The sequence below is a fragment of the Heterodontus francisci genome, chromosome 36 (genome assembly GCF_036365525.1).
Source record: "Heterodontus francisci isolate sHetFra1 chromosome 36, sHetFra1.hap1, whole genome shotgun sequence".
NCBI classification, from domain to species: Eukaryota; Metazoa; Chordata; class Chondrichthyes; order Heterodontiformes; family Heterodontidae; genus Heterodontus; species Heterodontus francisci.
In genome coordinates, this window is record NC_090406.1 from 27,439,644 (window position 1) to 27,458,886 (window position 19,243).

Genomic DNA, 19,243 nt, shown 5'->3' on the forward strand with positions numbered 1-19,243 from the left:
GTTCAGAGACAACACAAAGAACATCTCCACCTTAGGAACATATTCACTGGACAAAAACAGCCTCTACGTAAATGGTATTTTTCATTTTGGTTTATATTCTGTCCATTCTATTTGTTTGAATATGCTATTTCGATTGAATTTAGCTAATTTTAGAAAAAGAACCCTGAATTTTATTACACTTTCGAAAGATGATTTTCCACGTGGCACATTTCGTACAAAACACCTGCTATTGATTTTTCAGGTTACCATGTCTCAACTCCTTTACCCAGTAAGTATTCTTTATGTTCCTTTGTTCCATTAATATTTCTTTCTTTTAAAAGGGTAACAACAAAGCAAATTCTATACTAATACCTAGTGAAATATTGTCAAACAATACCACTGTATTTGGAATGCAATGTTTTCTATTTGTAGCTGGTGCATAATTTCTTTTTTTGTTGGTGCATTTCGTGAAACTTTAGAATTAATAATGTATTGAAGGTTTAACCTGTGAGTCTGTGTATGACATGTGATCCATTCAACTTTTTGTGAGGCATACTAATAGACCAATCATATGGGCAGGATTTTCCATTTTGTGCCTGACTGCAGTGGCAAATATGGGTCTCGAACCTGCACTGTGTTGGGAGCAGTCAACCAACATGGATTTTTCTTTGGCTAATTATTGGCCAGAGAGTGCACGCACAGTTCAATTAAGGATGATTGAATGAGAGATCTCACCTCTAAACATTCCAGCATCATCTGGAAATATTCTGCTGTGGTTTCCCTATTCTTCAGGCTTCCACCCTTTCGAATATAAATTATGCAATTGTGCAATCAGGGAGATGCTCAATTTAATACTTTTCTCATTTTTCTTAATAGCAACATCACCAATTGTGACCACAGCCCCAAACCTAGAAATAAGGCCCCTTGATTTTAATGTGACCTTCACTGTAACTAACCTGGCCCTGACAGCAACTCTGCAAGACTCCACAACTGCACTGTACAAATCTGCATCCATGATGATTGCTTACCAGGTTAGAGAATGACGTATAATTACAAACTAATGTTTAAATCAATTATAACATTTTATACATCTATCAATGTTCATTATTTTCCTCTCTAAACCTGTGATTATTCCTTCTCCATAGTTGAACACCTTATTTACCAACAGCAATATCAACACAACATTCTCAAGTTGCAGAATTCTCTCTTTCAGGTAAGGAATGTTGACATAAAACCTAAATGTTGTTTGTTTCAAAATCATTTAAATGGTTAAGAAAATGCTTATTATTGAAAAATTATGTTTTGTTAAAATTTTCTGTTATTCTATAGAATTTTTTTTATTATTAGTTTTTGGGATGTGGGCGTCGCTTGCTCGGCCAGCATTTATTGCCCATTCCTAATTGCCCTTGAGAAGGTGGTGGTGAGCTGCCTTCTTGAACCATTGAATTCTAGTAGTTGTTTCTGTACTCAAATCTTTCATATTATTCAAGTGCAATTTGTTTTTCTATTTGTTCCATTTGACTGTTAAAACTCCTGCTGCTAAAAGCAGCAGTGATTTCCGTAGCTCACCAGTCAATTTGTTTGGGGTGTCAGCATAGACTGACAGGAGATATTTTCCTGAACACAGATTCAAGAAAGTGTTCTGTCATTGGTCGCTTATCCATTCAATGTTTCTACTGAAGTTAAAAGTTTACACCTCCTCTAGATTCATCTTTTGTTTCCCATTGCCATCTTCTTTTGCCTGCACCGTGCAGAGAAAACAGCAATTTACTAGTACTTTCAATTTAGTGTACTGTATTCACTGCTCACAATACAGTTTCCTTTATACTGCGAAGACCAAATGCAGATCGGGTGACCACTTTGCGGAACACGTCTGCTCATCCCGCACGTGTGACCCTGCAATTCAGGTTGCTTTTCATTTTAATTCTCCATCTCGCTCCCACTCTGACTTCGACTTCCTTCAGCGACTAGTGTATGAGAACACCCAGGATTCGCTGCATATTCCCCTCTCTCAGTTTATAGCCGTTCAGACAATAATCTGCCTTCCTGTTTTTGCTACCAAAATGGATAACCTCACATTTATCCACATTATACTGCATCTGCCATGCATTAGACCACTTACTCAACATGTCCAAATCACCCTGAAGCCTCTCTGCATCCTCCTCACAACTCACCCACCCACCCAGTTTTGTGTCATCTGCAAATTTGGAGATATTACTTTTAGTTCCCTCATCTAAATCATGAATATATATTGTGAGTAGCTGGGGTCCTAGCACTGATCCCTGCGGTACCCCACTAGTCACTGCCTGCCATTCGGAAAAAGACCCATTTTCCCCTACTCTGTTTCCTGTCTGCCAACCAATTTTCTATCCATCGCAATACACTAACCCCAATCCCATGCGCTTTAATTTTACACGCTAATCTCTTATGTGGGATTTGTCGAAAGCCTTCTGAAAGTCCAAATTAACCACATCCACTGGCTCACCATCATCAACTCTACTCATTACATCCTCGAAGAATTCTAGTAGATTTGTCAAACATGATTTCCCTTTCGTAAATCCATGTTGACTCTGCCCGATTCTACCACTGTTCTCCAAGTGCTCTGCTATAAAATCTTTGATAATGGACTCTAGAATTTTCCCCACTACCGGCGTCAGGCTGACTGGTCTACAATTCTCTGCTTTCTCTCTACCTCCCTTTTTAAATAGTGGAGTTACATTAGCTACCCTCCAATCTGTCGGAACTGTTCCAGAGTCCATAGGATTTTGGAAGAATACCACCAATGCATCAACTATTTCTAGGGCCACTTCCTTAAGTACTCTGGGATGCATACCATCAGGCCCCAGGGATTTATCGGCCTTCAATCCCATCAATTTCCCCAACACCATTTCTCTACTCATACTGATTTCCTTCAGTTCCTCTCGCTCACTAAGCCCTGTGTTCCCCAACATTTTTTTATTTTCTTTATATTCTGCTATGATATTTGTGTCCTCCTTTGTGAAAACAGAACCAAAGTATGCATTTAGTTTGTCCGCCATTTCTTTGTTCCCCATAATAAATTCCCCTGTTTCTGACTGTAAGAGACCTACATTTGTCTTCATTATGGCTCTAACCAGAATTTCATTTCTGATTCACTTAGCTGCACGTCCATTTATTTTACAGCCCAGCAAATATTGATGACACCAGTGTGTATGCAATCTGCACTTTCAAAAATGATTCTGCTGCTCAGGAGATTAATAAAGTTACTGTGTACCATGAGTTCAGAGACAACACGAAGAGCATCTCCACCTTGGGAACATATTCACTGGACAATAACAGCCTCTACATAAATGGTATTTAGCATTTAAATTAGATGTTTTGAGCTTTTAAATTTTATTCTATCACGTGAATGTGTTAATCGGTTCAAATTGAGAAGAACCAAAGCCCTGAATTTCACTCTTTAATGATGACTTTCCACTGGATTCATTTCATAGAAAACACATACCATTGATTTTTCAGGTTACCATGAAACAGCTCCTTCACCCAGTGAGTATGGTTTCTGTTTATCTTTTTCTTTACAGTTTTCTTTTATTACAGTGGGTAACAAAACAAAATTTATACTAATCTCTGTTGTTATATTACCAATACATCCAACTTATTGTGGTTGTAATGTTTCCCAGTTAGAACTGTTGCATCATTTTAATTTCTGTTCGACCATTTAGTTAAATGTTAGAATTGAGAATGTTTAACCAGAGAATTTGTCTGTGCTATGTGCTGTGAGGAACATAGGAACAGGAGAAGGCCATTCAGCCCCTCAAGCCTGTTCCGCCATTCCATCAGATTATGGCTGATCTGTGTCTTATCTTCACCTACCTTCCTTCATTCTGTAATCCTCAATGCCCTCACCTAACATGAACCTATCAATCTAATTTTTCAAATTTTCAAATGACCTCTCCTCAACAGCTTTATGGAGGAGAATTCCTGATATTACCCTTGAACTGCCGAGCTCCAAGTTTAAGGTTATGCCTCCTGGTTCTGAACTCACCCATCAGAGGAAATAGTTTTCTTCTATCTACCCGACAAATCCTTCATTCATCTTAAGCACCTCAATTAGATCACTCCTTAATCTTGTAAACTCAAGGTAATACTAACCTAGTCAATGCAAGTTGTCCTTATAATTTAACCCTTTTAGCCCCTGTATTATTCTGTTGAACCTGTGCTGCACCACCTTCAAGGCCAATATATCGGGCTGGATTTTAAGAGTCCGCCACCGCTCTCGGCCGCGGGCTCAAAAAATGCCAAAGAGCCAATGCGATCTCCCGCACGGTAGCTCACTTGAATAGCCGGGGCAGCTCGCCCCCTGCCCCACTCCCCCCAATCATGTGGAGGGGGTGGGCTGTCTGTCACCGGTAATGGCGTCAGCTGCCTGAATTTGAATTTTTAAAGTGAACCCCCCTCCCCCACCAAAATTTGCAAAGTAAAATTGTAATGTCCTTTTCCAACCCCCCAATAAAAATTGCATTTGGTATTTGCCCTTCCCCCCCCAAAAACACATATCTTTTCAAGATGATCTTGCCCCTCACAGACTGCAAGAGTTTAAAGTTCACCCTTTCCCACCATCCCCTACACTCATTACATTTATTTGACCCCGTTCCCCCCACCAACACTGGAAATCTTAACACCTCCCCCCTCCCCACCAAAGTCATGCCAGCTTTCCCCAGACAGGGAATTGAAGGCATGGGAGCGCCGGCTGCCGCACTGAGGATCGCAGCGGGCCGGAAGGTTGCAGGTAAGTTCATTTAAATTTGTTCATGTCATTGATTAAAATATTGAAATTGAGGTCCCGTTTCCCAGCAGTGGGAGCGGGGCAGGGGCCACCATGGAGTCTCACCGCTGCCAGGAGGATCGGGCCGGGCTTCCCGGTGTCGGCCTCCGTGCAGGCTTCTGACGGAACCATCTTCTGCATCTCCCGCCCGCCACAGAGCCCAACGTCGTGGGCTTGGTAAAATCCAGCTCATCCTTTCTGCAATGTGATGCTTTACGAAATAGTTGTCGAATGGCTTCACAAAATTTTCAGAAATTAATTGAATACTTTAAAAGAGCTCTGTCTCTCTCTCTCTTCCTCTCTCTCTGGCTAAATGTTTCCCAGCAGATTGTTTCTTCTGACATGAATAAGCTCTTTTCATCTGACCAAGGACATAGGTTAGGTACAGACCTTTGTGAAAGCTTAGCTAGATCTGATAAGAAGTTAGGAGATGTACACATATCAAAAACAAACTGTCTGGAAGAAAGTAGCAATATATACAAGTGATAAGCAAAGATGATCTCAGCACTAACCCCCAAAATTAAGGTATATAAAGGGGCACCGGACAAGGGAATAACAGAGACAAAGGGAGGAGACTCTTTAGGATGGGTCCATGCTAGCTTTGGTTTAACACGCTGATCAGCCCAAAGGCATGGAAGAGATTGTTATGACAGGCAGCACAGAACATACCGTTCTGTCCGTCCAGTCCAGCATCGGTAAACTTTCTCACCTGTCATGGGTTGTATGTTTGCTATGTCTACTCTGATTATGTGTTATATTCGAACTGCTGCCCTTAGCAAGCTGCTTTACATTTTTGTGACTCCTCGACCCCACCCTTTTTGGGTAATCTGTGACACTTGATCAAATCTTAGAATGTCCAGAACTTCACACTCTCGATGGGGTCTTACCAGAGCTTAACTGTTCCATAAATTCTACTGCTTTGTATTCCAGCCCCCTTGAGATAAAAGCCAATATTCCACTAGCCTTTTAAATTATCTTTTGTACCTGTCTATCAGTTTTAGTGACACAGTGCTCTAAATCTTTCTGCTCCTGCACAATTCCTAGTTTCTAACCATTTAAAAAATACTGTGATTTATCTTTCTTAGGTCCAAAATGCATGACCTCACACTTCCCACACTGAACTCCATCTGTCACAATTTTACCCATTCACTTAATCTATCCATATCCTTGTGCAACTTCCTGCTCACATCTACACTATTTACAGTGCCACCTCACTTGGTGTCATCAACAAACCTGAATATATGACTCTTGAGTCCTTCGTCAAAGTCATTCATAAATATACTGAAGAGCTGAAGCATCAGCACATGCTTGGGGGACACCACTAATCACATCTTGTCAAAATGAATACATACCCACTATCCCTACTCAGTCTCCCATCTCGTAACCAATTGCCTATCCATGTCAATAAGTTACCTCTAATTTCATGCGCTCTTATTTTTGTTAATAGCCCTTGTTTGGAACCTGAATAAAATCCTTCTGGAAGTCCATGTAAATAAAATCCGTAGACACGCCCTTATCTATTGCTTTAGTTACCTTCTCAAAAGGTAGATCAATAGACTGATAGTTAAGCTGTGAATAAATGGAACAGGAGCAGCAGTTAGTATTTGGAATTCGACCTGCTGCCCAAAATTAAATTAGGCAGAAGACTCCAAGTCAGTAAGACACTTAATAAAATCAGGACTATTTCATACATAAATAAGCAAATTCCTGCATGATGACTGGATAGGGCAGTTTGCATCCAATTGTATACAGGATAGAAAATGTTGTTCATTAGCCCTTTGAGTGAAAGGTCTCACCAAACCTTATAAAGTTCAGCCTTAAATATTCTGCTGTGATTTCTGTGCTCTTGGTTTATTTTGTCACCACTGTCTTTAATACAAATGATGCAGTCATAGGGATGTTTTATTCTCAATTTAATGCTTTCTCTTGTTTCTTGATAGCAATATCACCAACTGTGACAAGTCCAAACCTGCAAACAAAGCCCTTTGATTTTAATGTGACCTTCATTATTACTAACCTGGTCCTGACACCAAATCTACACGATTCCAGTTCTGTACTGTACAAATCTGCATCATTTGTTATTACTTACCAGGTCAGTTGACAACCTTACTATTCCAAATATGCATTTTAATTAATTATATTACATTTGTCTCTGAACTCTGACTGTTCCTTTGCTTCAGTTGAACAAGCTCTTTGCGAACAGCAATATGAACAGAACATTCTCAAGCTGCAGAGTTCGCTCTTTCAGGTAAAGAATGTTAACATTAAACCTCAGCAGTATTTGTTTCAAGATTGTTTTAAAGTTTAGTATACTATTTCATATTGCATAAATGTTAAAATGGTAAAAGCTTCTAGTTATTCTACAGAATTCTGATTATTGTTTCTATGATTAGATCATTGATATTATTTAAGTTTAATTTATTTTTGTTTGATGTCTGTAGATCCTATAAGCAGAAATGTTTTTCTGTTAGTTCACCAAACAGTTAACCTCTTTGGGCTGTGAGATTTAAATTACTGCATTATTTAAAAGATAGATTTTTCCGAGCAAAGACGCAAAAACATCAAAAGGTCACAGATTCTTGCACATAATCAGACATAAAGGAGGAGTTACAATTTCTACCATTTTTTGTAAACAACTCTCAGGAATGTACATCTTTGCTCTCTACTGTTTCTGGAAGCTACGATATTGAATAGTTTAATTGGCAGTGGTCACACATTTGCATAGTCCTCGAGCCATTTTCTGTTGTTGAAGGTTATCGGACCTTACAAGTGCCTGAATGACAACATTAGAGGAGTTAATGGCACACAATGTTGATGTTTCTCCTGAGCCGCCATCTTCTTCCAGGAGAAGGCACAATTCATTTACTACTTCTTTGAAAAAGCCGCCTGACACATTGAGCCTCAGTGAGGTCAGTGCTGCTTTGCCACCTTGGGTCGTGGGTTCTAGTGGTTAACCTGTTTTTGCTATTTACCTCCCTGGCCATTTTCAGGCTAGACCTTCATGTGCCGACCTGCTGGGAGATGAGTTGGGGGGTGGTGGCCGAGTAGTACGTGGGAAACCTGGAAGTAAGTGCATTGAGTCTGTCAGTGGCCTTTTAACTTAGCCATTTCATTATTATCTCACTTCTGGGTTATCTGTGCAATTTAAGATGGCATTCCGAGGGGTGAATTTAATGAGCCCATCACGGTTCCTGGCAGCAGGCCTGGAAGTGGGTGCCATTCCATCTAGTCATGTGGGCAGCTGGCCCACTATGCTCACACAGCGGGCAGCCACTTTATATAATGGAGGTGCGGGGCCCAGCTAATCACATGGCGGGGGAACGGGATGCGAGACGCTGAATACAGCATTGGATGACTCTGTAGCAGGTGCTGGCGCCATATTTAAAGCACTGCCAGCCCTGCTTGCATTCCTGCCTTGGACTCATTTGCTGCCAGCTCTTCACAACTGAGACCGGTGTTGCAGAAACTCTGGACCCCCCAGGGTGACCCCTGTGATGGCTCCCTCCAGATTCGCTTCCAGGCTGCAAAGGAATGGTGGTAAGTCCTCTTCCCCAGGGATGGCAAGAAGTGGAGCTCCCACCTGACCAATCAAGCCTGGATGGAAATAGCTGAGGAGGTTAGCAGCCATAGGGTCACCCCCCCAATCCTCCGGACACACGTACAGTGCCACAAGAGGGTCAATGACCTCCTTCATTCTGTCAAGGTGACTGCTCCATACCTCTCTCCTTTTTCAAGATTGCGTTACACAGGAAAGAAGCGGGACATGGGGAGGGAGGCGTCACAAATGCACTTGCAGAGGGGGTTAGGCATCACCTCATCCTGACAGATGCATGGCTGCATCTCAACTACAGATCACCTTCTATCATAGCTCACCCCCATTAACACCCCTGAGAGTGGGCAGGAGCATGAGCTGTATAGGGAAACCCCAGTAGGGGACAAGGGGCTGATGGTAGCAGAACTGTCATGTAGATCTCTCTGTGAAGTATGACGATCTCCTTCTTTCCATTTGCAAGAGAAGAGGGCCCATAACAGGAAGAAGACAGCCCAGACTGCAGAGGCATCCCAGATCTTTGGCTTTGCCCCACAGCAGAGGAAGAGGCATTAGAATTGGCAGGGACCCTGGAGGGTCACTCCATATCAGATGGAGAGACTAGAGTCTTTGCACAAGAGAGTGAGGATTAGCTTCCATCGACATATGTTTCACTTCTGGAGACCCACTTCATGTATGGTTGGCATGATGAGATCTGCACAGCTTAACCCACACATGTTTGTTTTCTCTCATGCAAGTTGGCATCCACAGGAGACTCAAGCAGAAGGAGGACAGCCATTAACCTCTGAGGAGGAACCATAGTCAGGGGAAGCACTATCTCATGACTCTACTGTGCAGATACTTTCAACTGGGATCTGCTGGCCTTAGAACCAGGGTCACAAGCTGGTGAGGGCACCACACACACGCTCGAGCAGCTGGCTGGGGCTGAGACAACCGAGGCCTCTGACAGTCAGAGGACTGTGGGTGGCCAAGCCCATGCTGAGCCCCAGGCTGATGACCAGTCTCTGGTGTTGACAGCACATGTCTTGCTGGAGTTGCAGAGAAAGATAAGGCAACATCTGGCAGAGATGCCAGAGGCCATGCGTAGCCATAAGCGGATAATGGAGGAGTCCATCCATGCCATGAGTGCTGCTATGTATCAGGCATGTGATTGCATTGCTTCCTCCATCAAGAGGTTCCTGAGCTTCATGGAGAGCCAGATCCCACAAATGCGACAGACACCATTGCCTTGGCCATGAGCTGAACTCAGCAGTGGCAAGGCAAGAGAAGGTTGAGGTGCCTGGAGTCTTCTCCAACTTCTCGTCCCTTTCTGGTGACCAGGGAGGTTCAAATGAGTCTTGAAAGGGAGAAGGAGAGGCTGACCTCCACAGCAAGCTCCCCTCAAGGTGCTCCGAGTGTGGACAATGGCTCGTCAGCCCCTCCGCCAATGAGCTGAGCTCCAGCAACCACGTGCCTGAAGAGAGTCCTGCAACAGTGCAGGAAACCCTCAGGCAGCCGGGGCTCTCCAGACCTCAGGCAGCCAAAGGATGTCCGCAGAAGTCCTCACCAGCCAAGGGCAGCCTGATGAGCAGTCTGCCTCCAGCCCAGTTGTTAGTGTTGGGTTCACACCTGGTAGAAGCACTCATAAACGTATAAAGAAAACCACCTAGAGACATTTGGGGGTTCACAGATGTTTGAAATTTGACATGTGCTGCATCATATAAAGTTCTTTTGTTCTGGCAATTAACTTTCATTGTATAAAAGTGATTATTTTAACATGCATTCATTGTGAGCTCCTGACTTCCCCCTTCCCCCTTAGTGGAATGCAAATGTAGGTACAGCCCTCATTTGAATAGGATCTCCCATGGGCCATAGCGCGTGGTGCAGCTGGGTGCTAGGCATGGAACACAAATAGAAAGGAGACAATAGACGGCATCAGGGTGGTTGGAAGTGTGCAATATGAGATTGTCTCTTGCCTCCTTGACCTGTTGCTCAATCTGCCTGGCCTCAGGTGCAAGGGCTTCAACATCCAGAGCTGCTTGAGTGAGCCTGTATCCTCCTCATCAGTGCAGGAGTGTCGTTCAGTCATGTTATCATCATGCAAGGCCTTCCCCCCTCTGCAGTGCTAGATTCCACAGAGCATCACAATATGTGAAACTCTCGCTGAGGCATACTGCACAGTTCCACCGGATTAATCTAGGCAACGGAATCTCATCTTCAGCAGCCCAATGGCCTGCTTGGTGGTTGCTCGGGTGGAGCAGTGACAAATGTTGCATTTCTCCTCTGCTGCATTGCGAGGTTTCCTCACAGGCAACAGTTGATTGTTCATTGAATGGAAGCCCTTCCTGTTGATGAAGGCAGCTGGCTGGTCCATTGGAGCCTTTATGACCACATGTATGCAATCCACCACACCTTGCACCCGGCGGAATTCAGCAATGGCCCCAAATCCAATAGCCCTTTCAGCCTGACTGTCAGCGACGATGCAGTAGCGCACATAGTTGCATTGGTCACCTCCTTGATGCAGCGGTGGGATGCTGCCTAGGAAGCCCCACATATGTCCCTGGTGGATCCTTGGAACGATCCAGACACATAAAAGTTTAGTGCCACTGTGATCTTCAGGGTCACTGGCATAGGATGACCCCTAAATCCCAGAGGTCACAAATCATCCTGTAGTATGGTGCATAAATTGATGACAGCCTCCTTGGAGGGTCGTGGTCTTTGTTAACAATGGTGCTCAGACATTTGGAGGTAGCTGATTTGAGTCTGGTACACCTACTGGCACAGATGGGCCCTTCTTGGCATTGCCACCTGCTGCTGCTGGAGCTTCACAGGCAGGCGCAGTTGCTTCCTGGCCCTCCCTCCATCTGAGGCACCGCATCACGCCACGGTGGTCCAAAAAGATCGGGTGTATGAGACTCATGCCAGGTGAAGAGTGGACACCCAGAATGTTGTCGGTGCAGAGTCAATCCTGTCTTGGCAGCTGTGCCTTTGCTACTTCTCCCGGCAGACATCCTGATGGCCCTCAGTGCCCTCCCTTGATGATAGCTGACCCTCTCATCCAGCCATATGTGCAGCTAAATATCTCACCCAACAGTATGGTTTCCCGATACAGCCACCCAAACCCAAGCCCCCAGTTGCAGACCACCCGAGAACCTGTTCAGCTGGCAATCCCACCCGAGATCCTGCTCAGTTGGCACTTCCCCCCGAGACTACGACCTGCCTCTCGCAGAGCACCCAAAACCACGACCCCCCGGCTTGGAGAGCACAGAGCTTTGCAAGCCAATAATGAATTCCGCTCCCCCTTGCTCTAGGCAGTGCTGGTCACAGCTGCCTATTTGTCGCGGCACTGAGGCCCCACCTCAGTGCTGTCAGCTTTCAACAGTCGAGAATTTGAAGGCACGTGAGGGCTGCCCGTTGTCCACTTAATCCCAAACCTCCCAATTGAATCATGATAAATTGAATGCTAATACATTAAAAGTAAGTGTTCTACAATTTAAATTGCACTCCCATCGTGTCAGAGCAGCGATGCGGCCTTGGTGCGTTCCTGCCACTGACTAAATTTGGAATGACGTCACGACACTGGATTTCCGGGTAGATGCTTCCGACGAGATTCTCTGTTCCCTCACGCCTCCATTCCTGCTCCAAATAGTCACACTAAATTCAGCCCATTGGGCTGGATTTAACCAGGCCCCTGACGTCAGGCTCCATGGCAGGGGGTTTGGAAGATCATTCTGACAGAGGACCGCCACGGAGCCCGATGTCAGGAGGGCCCGACCTAATCTCCCCTGGGTGACAGGACCTCAATTTCAATAATTAAATCAGTAAAATGCATACATTTAAGTGTACTTACCCTCAATCTTCCGGGCCTGCCTCGATCTTCAGTGCGGCGGCTGTCACTCCCGCACCTTCAATTCCCCATGTGGGTAAAGCAGCCGTGACACTGGTGGGGAGGGGCGAGGAATTAAGGTTTTCAGTGCGGGGTGGGGGGGGGGGGACAGGGTCAAATAAATGTAATAAGTGTAGGGGATGATGCGAAGGGATGAACTTTAAACCTTGCGTAGTCTGGAGGGGGGGAAAGGTCAGATTTAAAAGGTAAGTATTTTTTTGGGGGGAAAGGGAAAATAGTTAATGTAATTATTATTGGGGGAGTGGGAAAGGGGCGTTAGAATTTCACTTGATAAATTTTGGTGAGGGGGATATCTTTAAAAATTTTATATTTGCCGGCAGGGCTGGCTGCCCTTTAAAAAGGGCACCAGCTGACGCCATTGCCGGAATCGGACAGTGCGTCTCCTCCACACAATTGTGGGGGGGGTGCCCTGGCTATTTAAATGAGCCGCCACATGGGAGATCGCAGTGGCTCTGTGGCACAGGCCTCCATTCTTTTCGCCCACCTCGGCTCTCAAAATCCAGCCCTACGCCTGGTGCCCCAGTTGCTAAGTCTGCCCCTGCACAATTGCAGGTGGATCAGTTTTTAACGGGGCTCTCATGGGCTCCAAAATCCAAAAGACTTCAGCCAAGAACAATTCAACAGTCAGAGCAGGGATCTGAACAGCCTGCCTCAACTTTTGTTGATGCCATAGGGGTTGCACCAAGTAGAAGTGCTAAGAAAAGGAAAAGATTTGTAGTTGCACAAGAGTATGCATATGGGTGTGTTACACACTGTTAGATTTTTTTTTAGAGCTACAGCACTGAAACAGGCCCTTCGGCCCACCGAGTCTGTGCCGACCATTAACCACCCATTTATACTAATCCTACACTAATCCCATATTCCTACCACATCCTCACCTGTCCCTATATTCCCCTACCACCTACCTATACTAGGGGCAATTTATAATGGCCAATTTACCTATCAACCTGCAAGTCTTTTGGCTGTGGGAGGAAACCGGAGCACCCGGAGGAAACCCACGCAGACACAGGGAGAACTTGCAAACTCCACACAGGCAGTACCCAGAATTGAACCCGGGTCGCTGGAGCTGTGAGGCTGCGGTGCTAACCACTGCGCCACTGTGCTGTGTTGGATCTTTGAACCACATAAATATTATTCCTATGCACCACTTTTCCATCTTGCCCTTTCTTGTTTGCTGGCTGGCAGGTAGCCATTTCAATTGTGTGATGATGAATGGGAAAACATCAATTGGCATCAAGCCATGGAGGCTTGTGAAAGGATGCTTAATTGTTTGCAGAACTGCGTTGTGTTAATGGAATTAAGGCGAGGTGGGGTTGGAGGGGAAAAGGTGCTTTTTACATGTGGCTGTACGATGGTTGCATTGGTGTAAACTAAGTTAAACTGGCAATAACGATGGCCTCCCATACAACGATGTGCACCATTGATGGTGCATCAACCTCCATCTCCTCTTCTTCCTCTTACTCCTCCTCAGAATCAACCAAAGACATTCGGTGCTCTGTGCCTCGTTCCTCCTGCAGCTCAAAATATTGCTGCTGCACAATGCTTTGCAAAGCGCATAATGAGGGGTTCTTCCAGATCTGTCCAGGCACCTGAAATGCTTCTTCAGCATGCTTATGGCTTGTTCGATGACACATTTGGTGGCTATATATTCATTGCATTGCTCCTGGCTTCATTACTCAGGTTTCTGGGAGGTGTCATCAGTCAAATTTTAAGTGGGTATTCCTTGCCACCAAGCAGCTTCTGATAACTTTGCTTTGAGGTGCAAAGAGATCAGGGAGAATGGACTGCCAAGGGACAAAACCATAATGGCAACTGCCAGGGAATCCTGCACACAGCTTCATAAGGATCTTTTTTGTGGTTGCAAACCATCTACACATAGATGGAAACACTTGTGGTTAATGAGTTCTCCTGGGTGATCCAGGAGTGCCTTAACTGTCATATGCATGCAGTCAATGATGCCCTGCACTTGTGAGAAGCCAGCGAGAGCTGCAAACCCAAGTGTGTGTTCTTTCTGACTGGCATCATTGCAGGCAAAGTTGACATAATCAGCAGCCCCTGGCAAACTAGCCTGTGTTCCATAGGCTGCAAAATGTGCAAATGTCATCGGCAGATCCTGGGAGGATCCAGAGGCAAATAAGTTGAGGGCAATGGTGACTTTGACAGCCACTGCTAAAATGTGACCAGCAGGTCCAGTTGGCTGCAGGCCTTGTTCTAGCAGGATGCACATGTCTACCATACCTGGCGGGACACCCAGAGACCCCTGAGACACTGAGACAAATGCCAAGGAAGCTTACCCACTGCCTGCAAACTGTGTGTGCCAGGTATGTCCTCCTGCAAGCTGCTGATCACCTCTCTCCTATGGAACTGCAGGTCTGTGAGCAGCAGACTGTTGGTATTGCTGCTTCTGTTCATCATTTTGGTCCTCATCTAAAGTCAAATCTAACACAGCATGAGCAACATCTAGCTGATGAGACAGATCACAGCTCCAAAGTACAGATCAGACTGTCAAACCTCCAAAATGTAGATGAAGCCTCCAAAGTGTGTAAAGTAACCTGTAATTGTAATTACTGTGAACAAACCCTTTCACACAAGCAGGCAAGAAAGCAACTGTGAGCATTGAGTACTTAGCATCTTTCCCTGTTGTGGCCTCAGCACCCCCAATTGCTGTTGTATTCTCACCTTGCTTTCACTGGCGAGTTCCAGGAAGTGTGGGAAATGAAGTTAATGTGCAAAACCCACGTCAATATCTTTCTAATTGAGTAGTAATATATGTTCACTGACAATTTGCCTCTCCCTGGGGGATAGCTCGCATTCAGCCGAATGCCTATTGCGAAATGCAGAAGTCAGCGTGTTGGAGCCAGCTTCCCGATGTGCTCACACTTTTGCCAGATTCAACTCCTTACCAACCCCATGTGTTCCTCCAGGTTAAAATTCCCCCATTTGTTTCTCCTCCACTTCCTCCAACATCTCCAAGAAAATAATGTTTCATTGATGCACCAAAGCCACTGTAAGACTAAAACAATTAACTCAGTTTTTACAGTCTCTTCTGCTGTGTTCCAAACTCTGTCAATTCTCTCCATGGTTTAAACCAACTTTTACAGGGTGTCATTAATACAAAGTGGGTGAGATGGAAAGTATGAATGATTTTACACAGTCACCTTGAACTGAGGTTTAACTCTTCTTCTTCTTTGGCCTCCTTGTCTCAAGAGACAATGGGTAAGCGACTGGAGGTGGTCAGTGGTTTGTGGAGCAGCGCCTGGAGTGGCTATAAAGGCCAATATTAGAGTGACAGACTCTTCCACAGGTGCTGCAGAAAAAATTGTGTGTCGGGGCTGTTACACGGTTGGCTCTCCCCTTGCGCTTCTGTCTTTTTTCCTGCCAACTGCTAAGTCTCTTCGACTCGCCACACTTTAGCCCCACCTTTATGGCTGCCCGCCAGCTCTGGCGATCGCTGGCAACTGACTCCCACAACTTGTGATCAATGTCACAGGACTTCATGTCGCGTTTGCAGACGCCTTTAAAGCGGAAACATGGACGGCCAGTGGGTCTGATACCAGTGGTGAGCTTGCTGTACAATGTGTCTTTGGGGATCCTGCCATCTTCCATGCGGCTCACATGGCCAAGCCATCTCAAGCGCCGCTGACTCAGTAATGTGTATAAGCTGGGGATGTTGGCTGCCTCGAGGACTTCTGTGTTGGAGATACGGTCCTACCACCTGATGCCAAGGATTCTCCGGAGGCAGCGAAGATGGAATGAATTGAGACGTCGCTCTTGGCTGACATACGTTGTCCAGGCCTCGCTGCCATAGAGCAAGGTACTGAGGACACAGGCTTGATACACTCGGACTTTTGTGTTCCGTGTCAGTGCACCATTTTCCCACACTCTCTTGGCCAGTCTGGACAGAGCATTGGAAGCCTTTCCCATGCACTTGTTGATTTCTGCATCGAGAGACAGGTCACTGGTGATAGTTGAGCCTAGGTAGGTGAACTCTTGAACCACTTCCAGAGCATGGTCGCTGATATTGATGGATGGAGCATTTCTGACATCCTGTCCCATGATGTTTGTTTTCTTGAGGCTGATGGTTAGGCCAAATTTGTTGCAGGCAGCCGCAAACCTGATGATGAGACTCTGCAGACACACTTCAGTGTGAGATGTTAAAGCAGCATCGTCAGCAAAGAGGAGTTCCCTGATGAGGACTTTCCGTACTTTGGTCTTCGCTCTTAGACGGGCAAGGTTGAACAACCTGCCCCCTGATCTTGTGTGGAGGAAAATTCCTTCTTCTGAAGACTTGAACGCATGTGAGAGCAGCAGGGAGAAGAAAATCCCAAACAGTGTAGGTGCGAGAACACAGCCCTGTTTCACGCCACTCAGGATAGGTTATACACCAAAAACCTGTTATCAGCTTTATGGATTGAACAGATTTGATACTGAGAACATAAGCAAATAGGGAATGATGCTTTGTGAATACAAACATACCAGTGTTATGGGCTATTACTGCACTATTTTAAACAAATAATATCCTGGACAAAGAAATTTCAATGTACACATTAAATGTTCAACAGTCAATCAATCACCATAATTAAATCCCTTTTAATTTAAACCTATTCACTTTAATATACAGGAGACAAAAATATTAGATATACCACATTGAGGAAATCTGACCGCAGTATATTAACATTTTGCACACACAGCCATGAAAGCTTCGGGCACTGTCTAGAATTTCAGTTTATGTTTTCTGATTCACTTAGTTGTATGTCTTTTTATTTTACAGCCCAGGAAATATAGAAGACACCAGTGTGGACGCAGTCTGCACTTTCAGAAATGATTCTAATCCATGGGATGTTAATAAAGTTACCGTGTACCACGAGTTCAGAGACAACACGAAGAGCATCTCCACCTTAGGAACATATTCATTGGACAATAACAGCCTTTACGTAAATGGTATTTAGCATTTAATAGAGATCTTCTGTTCTCAACATTCCATTCTATCAACTTGAATGTGTTAATCTGATTACGCTGATTAAACCAAACCTATGAATTTTGTTCCACTCTTTAATGATGATTTCCACATGCCTCATTTTATAGAAAACACATGCTATTGATTTTTCAGGTTACCATGAAACAGCTCCTTCATCCAGTAAGTAGTCTGTCTGCTTCTTTATTATTTCCTTTTATTACAGTTGGTAACACAGAGGAAATTCTTGATTAAACCCGTTTTATCCATATTGTCAAATATATTTGGGATGCAATGTTTCATGTGTAGAGTTATTAGATTTTTGTATTCCTGTTTGACCATTCAGTTAAAAGCTTGGAATTTAGAATTTTTGAAGTTTCAGCCCGAGATCCTGGGCTGGATTTTATAGAGGCCTCAAAGTCGGGATCTGTTGTGATACGGGGCCGGGGGACATGAAAATTGCCCTGGACGAGGCCCGCCACGGACCTCAATGCCGGCAGGACCCGTCCCGATATTGCCGGTGGTGGCGAGGCTTCATTGTGGCACCACCCCACGCCCCCCTGCCGCTTGGCAACAGGACCGTAATTTAAATATTCAAATTAATTTACATACCTGCATTAATGATTTTCCCGTCACCTCCTAAAATGCCGCCGCAATCTTCATCCCAGTGGCTGGCACTACCGCGGCTTCGGATCCCCACCTGGGAAAACGAGGCGCAACACTGGTGGGGAGGGTGGAGAAGGTACGTTTATCAGTGTGACGGGGGTGGGGAATGGGGTCAAATAAACGTCACAGCTGTAGGGGACAGTGGGAAGGGTAATAGTTGAAAGTTTGTGCAGTTTGGGAGGGGTTGGGGGAAGGTCTCATTCTGAAGGTAAGTGTTTTTTGGGGAGAAAGGGCAAATAATTAATTTCATTGATATGGGAGGGTGGCAGTGGGGCAAAAGAAATGTTTTTATTTTCTTTCATTTAATGTTTCTTTAAATATTTAATTTTACTGGTAGGGCTAACAGCCCTTTAAAAATGGTGTCAACGCCTGTGCACAGGCAGCTGATGCCATTTCCGGAGACTGACAGCCCGTCCCTCCACATGATCGGGGGCGGGGAAGGTTGCAGCATGCCTGGCTATTTAAATGAGACTTGGAATCGCAGCGGCTCTTTGGCATGCGGCCCGCACAAGCAGACCGCCATTGTTCTTGTGCCTTATATAATTCAGCCCCCTCTGTGTGCTATGTCATCCTGTCTCTCTCTGCAAGTTATATTGATGGACTTATACCAAAGCTATGAACAACTAGAACAGAAGCAACAGTTTGTGTATAGAATAAGTCCTGGAGCCCAAATTTAAGAATGAGAAGACTCCAAGCCAATGAGAGACTAAACAAGAACAGAACTATTTCATACAGAAATCAGCAAACTGCTGCATGATCACTGGTTAGGCCGGTTTCTGTCCAATTACATACTTGACAGAAAATGTTGTTGGACAGCCTTTGAGTGAGAGGTCTCAACAAACCTCATAAAGCTCTAACTCAAACTTGTTTTCTATATTCTTGGTTTATTTAGCCTCTACTGTCTTTAAAACAAATGATGCAGTCACAGAGATGTTTTATAGCCAATTTAATGCCTTCTTGTGTTTCTTGATAGCAATATCATCCATTGTGAACACAACTCCAAACCTGCAAACAAAGCCCTTTGATTTTAATGTGACCTTCATGATTACTAACCTGGGCCTGACACCAAATCTACACGATCCCAGTTCTGTACTGTACAAATCTGCATCAAATATTATTGCTTATCAGGTCAGTTGATAACTTAATTATTACAAATATGTATTTAATTATATGATATTTGTCTCTAAAACTGTGACTGTTCCTTTGCTTCAGTTGAACAAGCTGTTTGCAAACAGCAATATCAACAGAACATTCTCAAGCTGCAGAGTTCACTCTTTCAGGTAAGGAATGTTAACATTAAACCTCAGCAGTATCTGTTTCACCATTACTATAATGTTTCATACACTACTTCATATTGCATAAATGTTACAATGGTAACATTTTCCAGTTACGATACAGAATTCT

General features: G+C 44.5%; 1 protein-coding gene across 1 annotated transcript in view; it reads left to right on the forward strand.

Moving 5' to 3' along the window:
* The first annotated feature begins 6,826 nt into the window (after positions 1 to 6,826).
* Positions 6,827 to 19,243, forward strand: part of LOC137351384 (mucin-16-like) — a 59,358-nt gene continuing 46,941 nt past the window's right edge. The window contains exons 1-6 of the mRNA XM_068015826.1: positions 6,827 to 6,875; positions 6,964 to 7,031; positions 16,991 to 17,160; positions 17,330 to 17,356; positions 18,813 to 18,967; positions 19,052 to 19,119. Coding sequence (XP_067871927.1) covers positions 6,991 to 7,031; positions 16,991 to 17,160; positions 17,330 to 17,356; positions 18,813 to 18,967; positions 19,052 to 19,119 — 461 coding nt within the window. The 5' untranslated portion in view covers positions 6,827 to 6,875; positions 6,964 to 6,990. The remainder of the gene's footprint in view (positions 6,876 to 6,963; positions 7,032 to 16,990; positions 17,161 to 17,329; positions 17,357 to 18,812; positions 18,968 to 19,051; positions 19,120 to 19,243) is intronic.